At 41.4% G+C, this 17,584-nt stretch overlaps 1 protein-coding gene across 1 annotated transcript in view; it reads right to left on the bottom strand.

Moving 5' to 3' along the window:
• Nucleotides 1-17,584, bottom strand: part of LOC147608706 (calmodulin-binding transcription activator 6-like) — an 85,246-nt gene that overhangs the window by 18,701 nt on the left and 48,961 nt on the right. Inside the window, exons 2-9 of the mRNA XM_086788352.1 lie at nt 12,746-12,871; nt 9,828-9,943; nt 9,409-9,497; nt 9,240-9,285; nt 8,820-9,144; nt 8,429-8,634; nt 1,636-2,097; nt 830-1,542 (exon numbers count right to left, since the gene is read on the bottom strand). Of these exons, the coding sequence (XP_086644478.1) occupies nt 830-1,542; nt 1,636-2,097; nt 8,429-8,634; nt 8,820-9,144; nt 9,240-9,285; nt 9,409-9,497; nt 9,828-9,943; nt 12,746-12,871 (2,083 nt within the window). The remainder of the gene's footprint in view (nt 1-829; nt 1,543-1,635; nt 2,098-8,428; nt 8,635-8,819; nt 9,145-9,239; nt 9,286-9,408; nt 9,498-9,827; nt 9,944-12,745; nt 12,872-17,584) is intronic.

The following is a 17,584-nucleotide window of genomic DNA, read 5'->3' as shown; positions in this document are numbered from 1 at the left end:
ACACTTTGCCAACTGAGACCACCAAGAGCATATGGCTCGACATCATTCACACCCTCCGCGGTCAGTGGGGGAAGCTACAGGGAGGTTCTAACCGCATGCGGAAGCGGCGGGAAGCCTTCTTGAGACTTGGAGGCCCGGCCCTTTCCTCACAGATAGAGGCGGTGACCCCATTTGGCACTACAGACCACCTTTGTGGTTGTTTTCCCCCTCTCCCCCTGTATGAGATAGCCTTCTCCTCATAGAGCGGCCAGCCGGAGGAGAAGCATCTCTCCCCCTTATGATCACTTGTTTCCCGCCCTTATATAAGGCGAGTTTGTATTTAGCCCTTCATGGTTGTACTTAGCCCTTTGTGGCTCTTTTCTCTTTAACTAATTGAAGGATCTTTTTCCCGGAAAAAAAAAAGATGAGGATGAAAGGATAAAACCAGGCTCACTGATTTGTGAAGCTCCGGAGATCCAAGGTGTGCACACAAAAGGTGGAAGTGACAATAACATTCCATGATGCAATTCATCAGCATACTGCGAGTTTCTGGGGATGCTGCCTGCCCGTTAAACGAGGCTTCAGTCCCCTTCACAACATTGACTGTTAAGGTATGCACAAGCTTATGCAGCATACTGGAAGGAGAGTAAAGTCCGGTCTAGCACATCCTTTTGCTAAAGGCCGGCCCACAATGAAAGTCCACTATTAAAATGACACTCAAAATAGTTGAAAACTGTAAGCACAAATAGGAGCATATAATAGAAGATCTTATCATATCAAAGGCTGCAGCCAGACCGGAACATTAAATAAAAATCCAATTCACTATAAAGCAGTAAACTTATGGATTTACCTGCCAAAGTATGCAGCCCAATGCAAAGCTGTCCACCCCTTCCTATCTCGGAAGTCAATGCTCGTTCCAGAAGCGATTAGAATCCCTATCACCCATTCATAGCCGAGCGCCGATGCTAAGTGTAGTGCAGTCTGTCCCAACTTGTCAAAAGATAGCCAGGTTTTCCCACCCAAAGCAGGCTTCTTCTTAGAGACCCAATCCATAAGTGTGTGTTTGAAAAACATTTGCAGCAGATGCTCCTTGACCTCAGACAGATCACTAGAATGTCCACTCAATAAGTTTTCAATAGCAAACCATTCTTGCTCTAGGGTGCCCATGAGCTGAGCTGACCTAGAAGGCAAAGACAAAGTATTTCCTCTGGACTTCTGAGTTGTCAATGCATTATTGTCTTCATTATTGCCTAGCAATAACCGAGCCAATCTGCACTGCAACATTGCATCTTCATGAAATTGATCCGTCGTTGCATCAACTGTTTGCTTCTGGCTCTCTGGACTGTTTCTAACCTCAAAAAGCTTCAAATCACTGCAAGATTGCCTGCTCCCATCACTTACAGAGAAAGAAACTTTGCCTGGGGCAGATACTTTTGGGGATTTACACCTAAGAACACCCGGCTGAACAATATCTGCCGGAACCTCAATATCGCCAAACATGCAGCACCAGTGTATCTTGTAGAATTCATGTATATCCCCACTGAATTGACCTGTTACAATGACCTGCAACAAATGCATATATTCCTTCAACTCTTCTAGATTATCAAAAGCATGCAGTATTATGGACTGCCAGCAGAATAAGATTTAGAATGATACCTTCACTTCCTCTGATGAGAAGCTCCAAGTTGGTGAATAATCTGTTATCTCAAAGAACGGCCGTGGAAGGAAGGAGGGTGTCAACTCCTCAGTCACTGGTGATTGCCATGCCAATTTTTTACTTTCTTCAATATTTTCTTGGTTTTCCTCATGCATTGGAGTGTCCAAATAAGAACAAGAGTTAACTGAAGGTGCTAAAGGACTGGTTTTGTTCTCAACAGGAAGCTCTCTTTGCAACCATCTATCTAGACTATCAAGTTTTTTCAGAACTTCATCTCCATTGTCTATTTGAGCTTCGAAAAAAGTGACTTCTGTGCTCTGTTCACCTTCTTGCCATGACATCTGTGAGCTGACCTCTGCACTATGTGGCCACTGCATAGCACGGTTCTCTCTCTTGTCACAACTCATGTCTTCAGCCTTGTTGTTTTCAAACAAGGATGACAAACTGCTTTGAGCAAAAACCTGCAACGCCTTCATAGGCTCAGTCCATAGAGCTTTCATGCTCCCTAAACCTACTCTCCCTCTTGGGAAAAAAATTCTTTCAACAAGCCCAAAAATTTATACTACTAAAAGTTTCTCCACTATTCTTGTAAACATATCAATTTCTACACTAAGTATATGTATATGTGCGTGTGCGTGTGCACCTAAAATGCATGGTGGATTAAATATACTTGATCTGCACTATCATCTTTTGGCAAGAAAAGCCACCATGATTCCCACTTTCTTTCAGCTTTGGCAACCATGGGCCATAATGCTTGCCGGCATGTGTGCTTCTATCAAAACTAGAGCTTATGGCAATTGGCACATTTCTCACTAGGAAGCAGTGATGGGAAGCAATGATTAGTAAATTTAAAGGAAAAATTCCGGGATGCCCTTATGCATCTTCTCTTCTTCGTGATTGGAAATTAGCTGTCTTCTGTTCGTTGGCATGGACGAGATGTGCTAACTAGGAATTCTTTTCGATTAGAAAGCATCCATTGGTCTTCGATGTTTCCTTGACCACTTGCAGTACAAGAACCACGAAAGGCATGTTGAAACATAACTTGGGTTCGCATCATAGGCAAGTGTGGAAAACTATTACCATGTTGTTGCAACCATAGCAACCATAGCAGCCAGAAACGTATAAAACTTAGAAATGGCATGTTGTTGCGACCATAGCGACCATAGCAACCATAGCAGCCAAAAACGTATAAAACTTAGAAACATACGAAACACGTAAGAAACGTTTCTAAAATTCGGGCCAAAATAAGAAACGTCATTTTTTAAAAAGGTTTTTAATATTTTCATATAGAATTTTAGCTTTAGACCTAAACATTATAACAACACTAAAGTGGTAAAAAGCTAAAACTTGTCATTGTCACTTGGCAGATGGAGTTGCCCAAGATTGGGACAGTTTTGAGAAACGGCTAAAAATTGGGGCTAATTCCATAATTGGGGGAAATTAGGATTTGCAAATTGGGAGAAATTGGAGATTTCAATTTTCAGCTAAGAATGATATGGGGATGAAGAGGAAGAATAGAAGACGAGGAGAAGAACATGAAGAAAGAAAGGAGAAGAAGAAGAAGAACATGAAGAAAGAAAGGAGAAGAAGAAGAAGAAAAAAAAGAAGAGAAGCTTTCCTGGCAATAACATGAAAGTGTAAATGCAGTATATTGAGGCCACCATGCATTCTTGGAGTACAGACCAAATGCTTTTTGAGTAGCCTGATGGGTTCTTTGTCCACCTTAGTGCGCCACAAACATGCTAATGCTGAAGACATGAAACTATCCAAATCTGCCGAAGACCAGGGAACAAGAGGCAGGTGAAAGTAAATATAAGCCATTAAAATGGATTGCACTATTCTCAATCTAACATGCGCACGCACACACACACACATCCCTTTAAAAAAAGAAGAAGTAAAAACCAGTGCTCTATTACCAAAAAGCAATATACATGGGGAGGATGTACTTCAGAGATAAGTCGTCCAATGAAGAAAGCTAAAAATAGTAGAAGAAGACTTCAAACTATGGGATGTCAATAGCCTCCAGTTGTCGACAGTCATGTAGGGAGTGGCAAAGATTGGCACAAAAGAAAGCATAAGAATCCAGAGAAGGCTATGGAAACATACCATGATTTTGAGCCTTCCAAATAGTCCAGAGTGCCCAATATCTCATCCAAATGATGAAAGTGTCAAATCCAGTCATACAAGATGGCAAAACACCAAAAATCCAGAAGGGTTTTCCTCCTTTGAATGATGGAAAACGTTCTCGGAGGTTGTGAGTCAAATTGGCTTGCAAGAAATTTCTGGATTGCGTGCAATGCCAAAGAAGATGAGGAACATATTCTGCATGTCGTCCACATCTACGACAACTATCGCTGGAGATATGTCGTTTTTCCAAAAAAGTAGAAACTGGAAGTATTCCCACAAGGCATCTCCATAAGAATAGACGATGTTTGAGTGGCAGCTTACAACTCCAAATCCTTCGAAGTCATTGTTTCCACCATTTAGTAGTCTTATGCAAACTCCAAAAAGCATTAGCATGAGGTTGAATCCAGGGTGAACTTTGTACACATTACTTGCCGAAGCGCATTCAATGAAATAGCGCTAGTATGACCAGCAAGTTGCAATCATGAAGTCTGTCTTGATCATCCAAGGGTAGGATGGATTCAGAAGGCCACAACCATAGTAGCAAAGAAACGCGTTTCTTTTCGAAAAGAAACGTACGGGACGTTTCTTACAATAAGAAACGTTTCTTTCATAAAAAACGTGAGGTTAAGGGTTTTTTTTTTTACTTTAGCCTTCGCAAAGGTTTTAACATTTTGACGTTTTCAATCCCCTGCTCTCTCTCTCTCTCTTTGTGCCGCGTTCTCTGAGCTCTCCCTCTCTCCCTCTCTCTCTCTCTCTCACGCGCTTCTTCTTCTTCCTTCCCTCTTCTTCATTCTTCTTCTTCTTCTTCTTCTTCTTCTTCTTCCCTCCCTCTTCTTTCTTCTTCTTCCTCTTCTTCTTCTTCCCTCCCTCTTCTTTCTTCTTCTTCCCTCTTCTTTTTCGCTCAGAACGGATACAAGAAACCTTTACAGTAGTTAGAAGAGTTGTACCAAATCTTGTATCAATCTAGCTCTACCAAAAAATGTTTCTAGAGAAGACAGAGAAAATTTGGAGTTCACATACTGTTTGTGGATCATTTGAACAGTTTAGAAAATACCTCAAATGATCTCAGAATCTATAGAGGTTTGATATACATCATCTATAGGCATGTCTCAGCAAGTGTGTGCAAGCATGTGAGGTCTTGATGAGCAAAAGGACTTGTTTTTACCAAGCATGGAAAGTACGATTATCATCTTGCTAATTTGGCTTAGAACCTAGCCTCCAACCCTACTAGATGTCTGTTGGATAGCTTCTTGAAGCAAAAACAGCCGTAGACTTTAATGTTATCAAGTCTTGCTGCAGTAATGAAAACTCCAACCTTTGGGCATTGGATGGTTACTCATGCTGAGGTTATATTTGGATGCTTAGAGGGGCGCATTCCTGGATGCCCATTTTCTATGAAATTGATTCAAAACTGGCAGACACTGATGGCTCAAATGAAATGGTCTGGTAGACCGCAGAGACCATTCATTGGAGTCGTGCATTTCACCACCCTCTTGCTCTTTTACAGTTGAGAAAGGCTTATTTCATTTCTACCAAATATGTTGAGGATGTGGTGAATGATAGGAGCTATGTACTTTCTCTTCCACAAACTATGACACTTTACAATCTGGGTCTATATCACAGACCGATATGGCAAACCATAGCTTCTTTACCTCATGATTTTCAACCTATACCTCCTCTAGAATTGAGTCATAGCCTGAAAGATTGGATATTGGTGGGTCAAAATGTAGGCTGTCGTGCGGTGCCCTTTGACTGCAGCCAGTGCAAACAAATTGCTTCTTCCTCCACCTTGGATACAGGCTCATGGAAACTCACTATGGCACATTAACAAGCCTTCTGGCTGGTGGAGGGTGTCTCTCTCAAAGATCTCGAAGAGTAAATTACTCCTCAAAAAAAAAGTGTTCTTCTGCAGATGTCTCATTGGTGCTTAATCCTCGGGCTAGGATGGCCTCACAGTAGAATTTTTCTAGCCTTCTGGGATACGTTGAAATCTAAGTTGCTTTTCATGATTAATTGTTGTTGGCATTCTGGCAAACTCCCTTATTCTTGGAAAGAAGGATTGGTTTGTTTACTTCCCACAAAACATCTTTGTGAAAAGTTATCAGATTGGAGACCAACAACTCTTATGCCTGTGGTTTACAAATTGGTTGCAAAAATGTTGGTTAACCATTTGAAGAACATTTTATATAAGGGTCTACACCCTGCACAATATGGTTTTGTGCCCAAAAGGCAAATAATGGATAACATTGCCAATGCTTACATTGGCATTGAATATGTGAAATAGACTCAACAAGATGTGCTCATAATGTAGATTGAAATAGAAAAAGCATTTGAGACAGTACAATGGTAGTTTATGGCCAATGTCATTGGAAATATGGACTTTGGGCCTAAGATGAGAAATATTGTTTACTAGCTCTATGACGAAGGAACTGCTCTATATATATTACACAAGGATCTTTCAAATTTCTGATCTCTAGGCAAATTAGTGCGCCAAGGCTGCGCTCTCAATGCATTGCTCTATGCAGTAGTCACTCATCCCATGCTCTTATTATTAGACAAACTACTTCCAGAGAACAAGCTACATGGCATACATATTCCGGATGTAAATCACTTTGTTAGCCAAGCTTATGCGGATGACTCGCCTTTCTTTCCAAGGAACAATCAAGATGATGTTAAAATAATTATGGATGCTCTAGACTTGTTTGGTCTTGCGGCAGGCTTGAAAATTAATTTTGTCAAGTCCAAGCTTTCTCCACTTTAGCATTGTGATTGGCACTCTATTCTTTGGCCAGGCCAGATAATTTCACTAGATTAGATAGTAAGACATCTTGGGTATCCTCTGGACTGGAATGTCTCTCTGTAGAGAATGACATTGGGTGTTGAACAAGCTGAATTTCAAACTTCAATATCAGAAGTTATCTACCTGGCCATTGCATGTTAGATTGAGAATTGTGCAATCCATTATAATGGCTTATATTCAGTTTCACTTGCCTCTTGTTCTCCTTGGTCTTCTACCAATTTGGATAGTTTCATGTCTACAGCCTTAGCATGTTTGTGGCGTACTAAGGTGGACATAAAACCCCTTAGGCTACTTAAAAAGCATTTGGTCTGTACTCCAAGAATGCATGGTAGCCTCAATATACTGAATTTACACTTTCATGTTATTGCCAAGAAAGCTTCTCTTCTTTTGAGTTTCTTGGAGCAAAAACAGCCATGGAATTTAATGTTATCAAGACTTGTTGCACCAATGAAAACCTCAACTTTTGGGCATTGGATGATTACTCATGCTTAGGATGCTTAAAGGGACACATTCCTGGATGCCTGATTTCCACAAAATTAATCCAGGACCGGCAGACTCTCTGATGGCTCAAATAAAATGGTCCGGTAGACCGCCTCATCAATAAACTCCCTTCGTAGAGAGAGCATTCATTGGAGTCGTGCATTTCAACAGCCTCTTGCTCTTTTACAACCAAGAAAGGCTTATTACCTTTCTACCAAAGCAGTCAGATATGTTGAGGATGTACTAAATGATAGCAGCTATGTTCTTTCTTTTCCACAAGCTATGGCCCTTTACAATCTAGGTTTACATCATAGACCAATATCGCGAATCATAGCTTCTTTATTGCATGATTGTCAGCCTATATCTCCTCTACAATTGAGTCATACCCTAGATGATTGGATTTTGGTGGGTCAATGCAGGCTGCCGCGCGGTGCCCCTTCACAATCTCACTGCAACCAGTGCATACAAATTGCTTCGTCCTCCTCCTTGGATACAGGCTCACGGTGGAAACTCACTATGGCACATTAACAAGCCTTCTGGATGGTGGAGGGTGGCTCTCTTGAAGATCTGGAAGAGTAAATTACCCCTCAAATAGAAAGTCTTCTTCTAGAGATGTCTCGTTGGTGCCTTACTGATTGGCAGTTTTTTGGCCGAAAGATGTATTGCTCTAGTGTCTTGTAGAAGATGTTCACATCCACGTGAGATAGTCTATCATCTTCTGTGGTCTTGCCCCCATTCCCATGCACTTCTGGACATATTGTCAGAACACCTTCGTTTGAGATTTGTGGGCAGATTTTTTGGCAAATTATTTTGGCTATTTGGTAGCATTTGCCAGAATTTGATACTTTCATTGCATGGACCAGATTTTGGGCCCTATGGTCCATCTATCATGCAAGAAATTAGTTGATCTTTGCCACACAACATATTCCCTGTTTTGCTTTCATCAGGAGATCCCTTCTTTTATCTCTTCGCGATTTTTTTTTACCTTGGAGGTCTTCCCTTGCACCAGCTACAAGTGTTCTTTGATTGATTATAAACTTTAGTTGCCTCGTAGTTGGACAGCTGGGCTTGTAACTTCCCTTATGTTTCCTGTATTTTGATTGTGGGTTTTCCCCTGGTTTCCCACTAGTAATATACCATATTACCAAAAAAAAAAGTTATGTGTGTGTGTGTGTGTGTGTCAAATCCAGCCTCATACCTCTGCATCTATATGATTGGCATGTTATTTTATGGTGAAGCTGAGAGAGAGAGAGAGAGAGAGAGAGAGAGAGAGAGAGAGAGAGAATTGTTTAATACTACTTATAATATAAAACACCACCATTTCACGAAAAAAAAAAAAGAATTGTTTAATACTACTTAATCCCAAAGTGTTCCACTTTGAGTACCTGGCTTTCAAAAGCAGCTTGAGAATTTACGGCGGTTGCTCTGTATGAAATCACATCTTGAACACTGTTCTGCAATGTAGGCAATTGTGGGCCATTGAGAAGCTGTATTTCATTATGGACAGCCTGTCTAGGTGCTTGATTAGCCAGCTGGAAAACATTGTCCCAAGCCGAAGTGTTCATAGCACTTGTGTTGGGATTTCCCTCACCTATCCCATGTGAAGGAAAACAGAAATCATGAAGGTGTGATAGTTAGGTATGATGTTTCCATTTTTTTTAGGGTACTCATTTAATAGCAAGGTAATTTGATCAAGCAGGCATCCGATAGCAGACTAGCTTCAATTGTGTACAGCTTTCACTGGGCATGACATGTTGGAAATACTTGCATTCGTACCTTGATCCTCTACTTGCTGGTGAGTGAAACCTGCTGCACTCTGCAGCCACTGTGAATCTACTTCAGTATTACCAAACCCGGTCTCCCCAGTGGATCGTAGGTCCTCAAGAGAAAACTTGTCAAAATCATCATTTCCATTTGAATTGAGTTCTGAAAAATCCAAATGGGGTGTTGAAGCAGGACCTGCAGAGCTCCCTAAGCTCAGTACAGGCTCCACATCTGTGAAGAATGGGCTGAGGGAAGGCTTGCATGCAGTGTATTGTTCAGGATGCATGCCCTCCACAGAGCTAGGTTGGCATGCATGTTGTGGATTGGCCTTAGCACCCTGTATACAAAACAGCTGGCATAAGGTGAGATTTTTACAGCCTCCAATAAGAAAAAGATGCATTGATACCTGATCGAGTCTTTAAAAAATCATACCTCTTTGACCTCCAAGTAATGGACAAGAACAATATGTTCAAGGGTCCTGCAAAAGGCTCAAACTTATAATCACACCTAAGCTGGCTAATAAAACTTGTCACTCTCTCTTTGCAAGAAAACTCACAGAACATTTCATGACCAACAAGAAGAATAGGATTTGGCCACTGACTTATCCAGCAGCCAATAAACCCTGCGCTGCAAGTTCGACTGGCCCTCGCCATGAGCATAGTACACGTGTATTTTTTCCTCACTACCCACCTGGGAAAAATAAGAACCTAGTTTTAAATTTGATGCCATTTGCTTCAGTGCACTAGCCAATAATGCTTTCATCTACTGTAAAGAGTTCATTAAAAAGCTCTATTTCTCTTCAGTGCTACACGTCTGATCATGTGTGTGCATAATCTAGACTGTTGAAGATATAAAGGATAATGGACAACCTCAGGTCCTTGGTCAGATCATATAATCACTAATTTCAGTGAATTCTAAACTTTTTTTCGAAGTAGTGAGTGTAAGAAAAGGAGGACATGGTTGATAAAAATTGTGAAGGCATTCGACTCTCATTATTGACCAAACCTTCACAAAGCTCACCTTTAAATGTTCATGAGCCTCTTTAACAGTTTTGTTGTCCTTCTTCTTACGCCATGGATGGCCATCCTTTCGAAAGTTCCGCAGCATTTTACGATCAAAGAGAATCAATGTGCCACCTTGCATGCAAAATGGTAACATCAGTGTGGTAGTGCATATTAATAAGGATACAGAAACTAGTCCTTTGGTGTAAGAGAGGCTACCTACAGTTTGAATTGCTGGTAGCACCCTTATAATAAGATGGACACCTTATCTACAAAGGCAACATCTCCTTTGGTGTAAGAGAGGCTACCTACAGTTTGAATTGCTGGTAGCACCCTTATAATAAGATGGACACCTTATCTACAAAGGCAACATCTTCTAGAAAGTGTCCATGTTCCTTATAGCACCATATTTACACTTGCCAGGGTCAGCCTGCAATTGCCTCCATAGATTGGACTGATTGTGCTTGAAGGTTACTAGATGAAAGACTGAAACTGAGTGTGGCCAATCTTTTGGCACTACCCACGGGCATGCATTGGAGGGTGTAGCAATAGACCATCAACTATCCCACATCAAGATTACCAGACGGAAACCATAATTAAAACAACACACGCAAAATACTACAAATAGGTTGGGTCAGCTTTCAAGCCATGCCTGCTGTGAGATCTTACTACTCAGTGGTTAAGGGTGTTAAGAATGCTACGTACAGTATGCGTGATCATGTAAGTTCTTGATTGGTGATAAGTACATTAACTAGATACATGAAAGATTGATATTTTGCAGTACATGTAACATGCCTGAGTTCTTAAGTTGAAGATGAGAGGACACGCAGCTAGGTAAATGACTCAGAACTAGATAACTTGGATACACATGAAAAAGTACTTGACTAGAAACAGGACATGATGCCTCATTAATAATTTTTGCTTTGTGATGCATAACTGATATAAACTGGGTGTAAGCAAGAGCCATGAAACTGCCACGAGTGGACAAGCACTTTTTCTCTGCACTTTTTCTTGGCGTATAGTGAGTGCTATAGATATCACTTTGTAAATTTGAGATCCCGAGTTAGCATGTTCGCTGAGAACAACCACAAACGTTTTTAGATATCTGCATAGACTTGGCCTGGTCTTGCTTGCTGCCTCATTGCAGAGGATTCTTTTGCTCTAGATTGAAGAGCAAAAGCATCAGAGAAGAACTCTTCTTTTACATAATGTCGAAACAGAGATTTTGTTGATTAGGGTTTTCTAGGCAGCTCTGGAGGAGCACAGATCTGCTTGAGAAGGGAATAAGGCTACAAGCAAGAAATGAGTTACAGAGGAGTTAAACCTTGCTGAGTTATATCAGATTTAGGATTTTTCTGGCAGACCAGGGCACTTAAAAAACAAGATGAAAGAGACATAATACAAGTAGATGACAAGATTACATAGAAGATATCAAGAGCATATGTTTAATAAAATGTTAATGGTGGAACCATGTTTATAAGTACAAGCCACTTGAGAGAGAAAAATTTGCCAGCTTAAACTGGAAGAAAAAAGAAGCAAGTGCAGGATTGAGCCCTTTTTATAACAACCCTCAACCTCTTCTAAGGAGATGGCTTGCACCACACATTTCACCTTTTTTACTAGCCACGAGACCACTCTAACTTTTGACCCTAAACAAGCGACACATCAAAGGGTCACTCAACTATGCCATTTCTTTAGTACCACAAAATATGATTTATGTCACATGCACGGAAGCTCTGGATGTCTTCTTTCAGCCCTAAGCAACTAAATAGGAACCTTGATGCAAACCATCAACAAAGACAGAGAGAAGAAAGAGAGAGAGAGCTGTATTTTCAGTATATTATATAGTACATAAATTGTCAAAGATGACTGTACAAGACTGTGGACTTTGACCTTCCAAAAGAGGAAATATAAAGACCCCTAACTAGACTCTTGACCTGCCTCAACTATGAGGGGTCAGATGAACTATAATGAACACAAGCCTTGCTTTTATAGGCTCTTCGAAGCTTTATTCAACTGGCCAACTGCTGGTTGGCCAGTTCCATGGACCCATAGATCTAGATGTGCTACTGGCATGATGGATGACACCTCCTGACTGACTGGTTCCTGGTCCACCGACAAGCCTTCACATGCCTGTTAAAGCTGTTAATGCTCAAATCCTAATGTTTATCTGCTGCCTAATCAGGGATTAGCATTAGAAATCAACCACGTCCATGTGTGTGCATGACAGCAGGAGTGGTCTGTTGCCAAAAAAAGGAAGCAAGGTATCCCGATGCTCCTTTTGTCTTTGTGATTCAGCTCTACAGGTTTATGTCTCTCGGGAATGCCCAGTTGTCAGTGAGTATTTTGAGATAGAATGCAGTCCCCACCAAGGACACAAGATCGCACGATTCCATGCTTATATTCCCTATGGGGAAGATCAAATAACATCTTAGCAGGCACTTAATGATAATAATAGACAGTCCATTCCCAAACCCTACTTTGTGAGTTACAAATGGATGGATCAACCATCTGCCGAACAACAAATGTTGCTAGTTTTCTTACTTATTCATCAATGCTTGACTACACATAAACACCCTTTATTCATCAATGCTTGACTACACATAAACACCCTTTATTCATATACTATAAGCTGCTACGGAAAGAAGGTAGCTTACAACTGAAGGAAGTCTGAAAAGCTCCAACATCAGGCTTCGGACTCATGCATATAACTCAAATATTAGCTCCAACTTCACTTGGACAGCATCATGCAACAGAGTATTTTTACGCATCATGCAACTGAGTATTTTTACGAGTGTCAGGACATGGGGTTTTTGTCAGTAAGGTAAATCCAACAAAGTAAATGCAAGTGCTTTGGTAAACACTAGAGATGAATCAAAAAGCAATCCAATACATCCTACTTAATTTTAGTAAAGTGGATCTGATGTAGAAACTTACTTGGTGGCAAGTTTGGTGGTTCTTTGCTGATTGGAAACTTGTGATGAGAAGTAAGGATGTCATAAATCTCTGTAGGTCGCAGCCAACGAGACTTTGCTTCTTGCCACATTTTTTGGAAATCAATACCTAGAATTTTTTCCAAAAAGTGAGATGATTGGATTAATTTAGCCAAAAGAAATCTTGAAAATTCTAAATAATCCAAAGAACTACATGCTTGAGTACTCTACTATCCCAAATTCATGAAAGTATGCAGGATTGAAATCAGACAATAGCAATCTCTCAGGAAACTTATCGACATATCCACTTCTGTAATCTAACCGGATATCTGAGCCCTGTACTGTGCTATGTCAGGCATCTACCAATAAGTCCACCGCATCATCTGTGGTTAAGCACCTACAGATGAGTCCTTGTCTTAAACTATGCTCAAGCATCTACAAATGAATCCTGAACTGTATGAAAGTACCACTTTCAAAGTTCTCAAGAGTATAAAAGTATTGGCATATCAACTGCTGCCCTGTCCAGTACTATGGTCAGGCACCTACTGAAGAGTCCCAAAGGAGGACTAGGAAGGATTTTTTGTTAAATTTGTTGTGATTGCTATGATTTTTGCTTAATTATTGTTAATATTAGTTAGTGTGTATGATTTTACTTGATATATTGTACATTAATCGTGTGTGCGACTGTTAGTAGGATTTTAATTTTTTAGTTTTATCAAGGTAGTAGTGCATTAGGTTGTGCAGTAGACTTAGGAAATTTTCTGCATTAAACCATTAAAAACACACAAAAAAAGCATAAGGGAAAGGGAAGGAGGAAGAAATGAAATGAAATGATATATTAACGTCTTCAAAAGGCCAAAATGACCTATGAGACCAAAAAGGTTACAACAATTGGTGGATCTGATACAATGTCTGTGTAAGAAAAGCTAAAACAACTAAACAACTAACTGAAACTGAAACAACAACTATGAGGAAAAGTAAGGTACTAGGAGCTCCTAATGGATAAAAACATCTGGGAAGGAAAACTCCAGCAACAAAGGTAAGCATCATATACATCACTATCCAAAGATGTCTCTCATCGGTCGATGGCGGATATCCTCAATGTCCTCCATGATGAGTACTCTGACTGGACGTCTCCCATGCCATGCTAGTATGGTCCTGATCCTCTGTTGTAGTCTCCGTCGGTGTCGAGATGGGCCTCTCATCTTGGGGCGCCTGGACTGCCCCAGCTCTATAGCCCGATCAATCAGTGAACCTCTGGTGCAGCTATACTCTGGGGCTAGCTACAATGCCTGCTGGCTTGACTGCTCCATCTCTGGTCGAAAGAAGTCTGTAATCTGCCTTTGTAGGTGTCTCTCCCTCTCTGATCCCCTCCTTCTCTGATCTCTGATCCAGGTATCTCATGACTCTGGAAAAAGGTCCGAACCCTCTCTGAGAACAGGCAATGAAAACGGCCTCGTATCTCATAATATACTGGACACTGACATATGTAATGTACCCTCCCTTCCTTTTCTTTCTTCTTTCTCTTGCTGTGCACAACTTGAGAGGAGGTTGTCAGCCGACCACCTAAGCCAGAGGAGGATTATTTGTCTACAGACATGGCTTCAGGAGACCACTTCTCTACAGCCATTCCTTCTCCTATCTCTTCTCCCGCTCCATCATAGCCTGGATCCCCTGCTCCCGCCGCTCCACAGGTGGTTCCTATTCCCAATCTTTCCTCTCTGAGTTTCTCTCATCCAGGTCTTGCTCCCACCCCTGCCAACATACCATCCTACAATCCTCCCCAAGTCAGTGACTCCATGAAGCTTACAGCAACCAACTATCATACTTGGTCTTTCTACACTCAGTTGTTGCTGGAAGGAGCCGGTGTGTGGATGGCTATCTCCACACCTCACTTGGTGGATCCTGCTTTGCAAAGCATATTGGATGCTCGGGCTCGTCTTATCATCATCCATTGCATGACTCCATCCATACAGGCACAGTTTGTCTCCTCCCGGAGAAATGCTCATCAGATGTGAACAGAGATCCAGAGGAGGTATGGGAGAGTTTCGACAGTGAAGGTTGCCAAATTGGAGTCAGATCTGGAGAACCTTACCATCACTGAGTCAGATAACTTGATTGAGAAGATGGGAGAATTCTCCCGTATCAAGCTGCAACTTGAGGAGTACGGGAGCACCATCAACAATCCCATCCATAAACTTCTTGGTAAGTTGCCTGCTTCCTTTGATTCTTTCAGGGATAATATTTATTTCCGTGATCCTCTCCCCCCTTTTGAGGAAGTCGTGAGTTATCTCCATGACAAGTGCATGCTTCGCAGAAAAGGCAAGTCAGAGTCTGCTTTTGTTGCCTCTGACAAGGGCAAGGACAAAGGCAAAGGCAGAAAAGGGAACTTCAACAACAACAAGCAGAAAAGTCACCACAAAGTCATCTTTTGACGACGACGATTCTGACAATTCTAACAGCATCAAGGGTTCCAGGATGAAGAAATCTTTTCCTCCAATGGCTCCTCACACACTTCACCCACGATAGAAGGCTCAGATACTTCACCAACGATAGAGGAGAAGTCTCATGCTAAGATGGTTTTTCTTGTTGTCTGTGATCCCCTTATTCTTTCATCTTCACAAGAGCAAGATAAGTCCATCCTGATGGTCACACAAGAGACTTCTGATTCAGAAGTCAATGCCCTAGAGGATTGTTTACAGGAGTTTCTGGCAACGACCTTATCAGTTCCTCTAATCCCTTTGGATGAGTATCTTCCTTCTCTTGTGTTGTTACATGCTGATGCTATTATTGCCGATTTTCTCTCCTCTCTTCAGAGGAGGATAGTGGTTTTTCTACAAAGCAGGTGGATGATTTTGTTGAGGTATCCTCACATATTCTAGAGCTTCCTACTTTGGCGACTTCTCTCCTGGCAGTTGCTTCTCCTTCTTATGTTTCAGAGGAGGCATCTTCCACTATCTTGGAGCCTGTTCCTACTTCGAACCTGGCAAATTCAGCTACCACTGATGATTAGTTTGTTCTAGTGGTTGTTTCATTTCCTTCTTCTTCAGAGGAAGATTCTGCTTCGGTCCCGATACTTGTTGCAGATGTAGAGGAGGTACCACATTTTTCGGAGTCATCTATGGTTCCATCTCCTGAGGGCTTCTCTCTCTAGATTGATCCTGTTGTTTCGTCTTCGATATCTTCTCGATCTTCTCGTGGCTTCTTCCGGAGACCTTCTCGGTATTCAGATGTACCATATCTTCGCGAGCTTTGTGTCTTTTATGAGGAGGTTGTTCCTCAGACTCTTTGGAGGATTTTTTGCAGCGCACCAGACATGGTCCACCCATCTGGTGCTAAAGAGGAGGTGTTGGAAATTATTTCATCCCCAGATGGACTTTCCCATGCATATTCATGCTTGTATCTGGCTCCATATAAAGCCCTACATTAGCATATCTTAGCAAAGATTTTTCAACATTTTTTCTACCATTTTTCTGGTATTTTTTAGGCATTTTTAGCATTTCTTTGCTACAGCCAAGCTGTCGGCCTGCTACAGCTCGCCGACCAACTCCTCTCCCACATATATATAGGTGGCTTGGCTTAGCATCATTATCATCTCATTTTTCAGCTTCTGCAGTGATAGGCAGGCCACAGCATCTACGCGACCTCCCTCATGCTGCTCCACATGATGTACTACCTTTTCTGGTGATATTCAGCAATGATCTTCTTTTCTCCTTTATGCTTGTTGTCCATATACAGTGTTGTACAGTTCTTGCAGCATTTTTGAGTGGGTATCTCAGGCTTCACCATAGTACCCATTCTTTTAGGATAGCCCAAAATCAACAAAGGAGCTCGTGAGTTTTGTTCAAAAGCTCAAGTATTTATCAAGGTCTTTTTGTATGCTAGCAGAGCATGTTTATCCTTTGCAAAAAGCTAGTCAACAGGATCCATTCATGTGGAGTCAAGTGGAAGAGGATTCTTTTAAGAACATCAAGAATATGCTTTCCACTCTTCCTATCATGATGCCCCTAGATTGGAATCAGGTATTCTACTTGAGTCTCGGTGTTGGGAAGCATGCAGTACGAGCGGTGCTTATGCAGAAGGGGAGGAAGCAATCATACATGGGGCCTGTCTACTACATTAGCAAAACGATGGGTGAAATGGAGAGGTCATGGCATGAGATTGAGTTGCTGATTTGGACTCTTGTTTATGCTACTAAGTGGCTGAAATCGTATTTGATTTATAGGCCTTTTGTGGTACTTACCTCTGGTAGCATGTTGCCTCATGTGTTGAGATATCCAAGTGACAATCCAAAGGCGCAAAAATGGGTTATGTCTCTTCAAGAGTTTGATATGAGCTTCATCAAGGAGGATAGTGTGAGGGCACATATGGCTGATATGCTCACCTATAAGGAGATACAAATTAAATCCAAGCCTATCAAGGATGTTGAGAAGCAGATTGTTCCCAATTCTACAATGCATGAAGAGTTCCAGGACATAGATGGTATTTTGTTTTTTGATGGAGCTTTCAAGAGGAGTATTGACAAAGGAGGCGCTGGTTTTGTTTTTGTGGATAAGTAGGAAAAAGAGCTTTGGTATGGATGCCAAGAAATAGAGGTGAAGAGCAACAATAAGGCCGAATATTTCAGCCTATGGTTGGGTCTTGAAGAATGTAAAAGAAGAGGAGTTCAAGGCTGATTGTAAAGGGTGATACTATGCTCGTTATAAGGCAAGTATAGGGCACTTGGAAGGTCAACAAGGATGAGATGAAGGCTGGTTCTTCAAGATAAGGAGGCTTCTTAACAGTTTTCAAGCTTTCCAAATATGGCATGTATCCAGTGATGAAACAAGAGAGCACATGAGTT

Source organism: Cibotium barometz, chromosome 52, assembly GCF_041138505.1.
Source record: "Cibotium barometz isolate CiBa-2024 chromosome 52, ASM4113850v1, whole genome shotgun sequence".
In the NCBI taxonomy this organism is placed as follows: Eukaryota; Viridiplantae; Streptophyta; class Polypodiopsida; order Cyatheales; family Cibotiaceae; genus Cibotium; species Cibotium barometz.
This window is presented reverse-complemented; position numbering and strand designations above follow the sequence as displayed.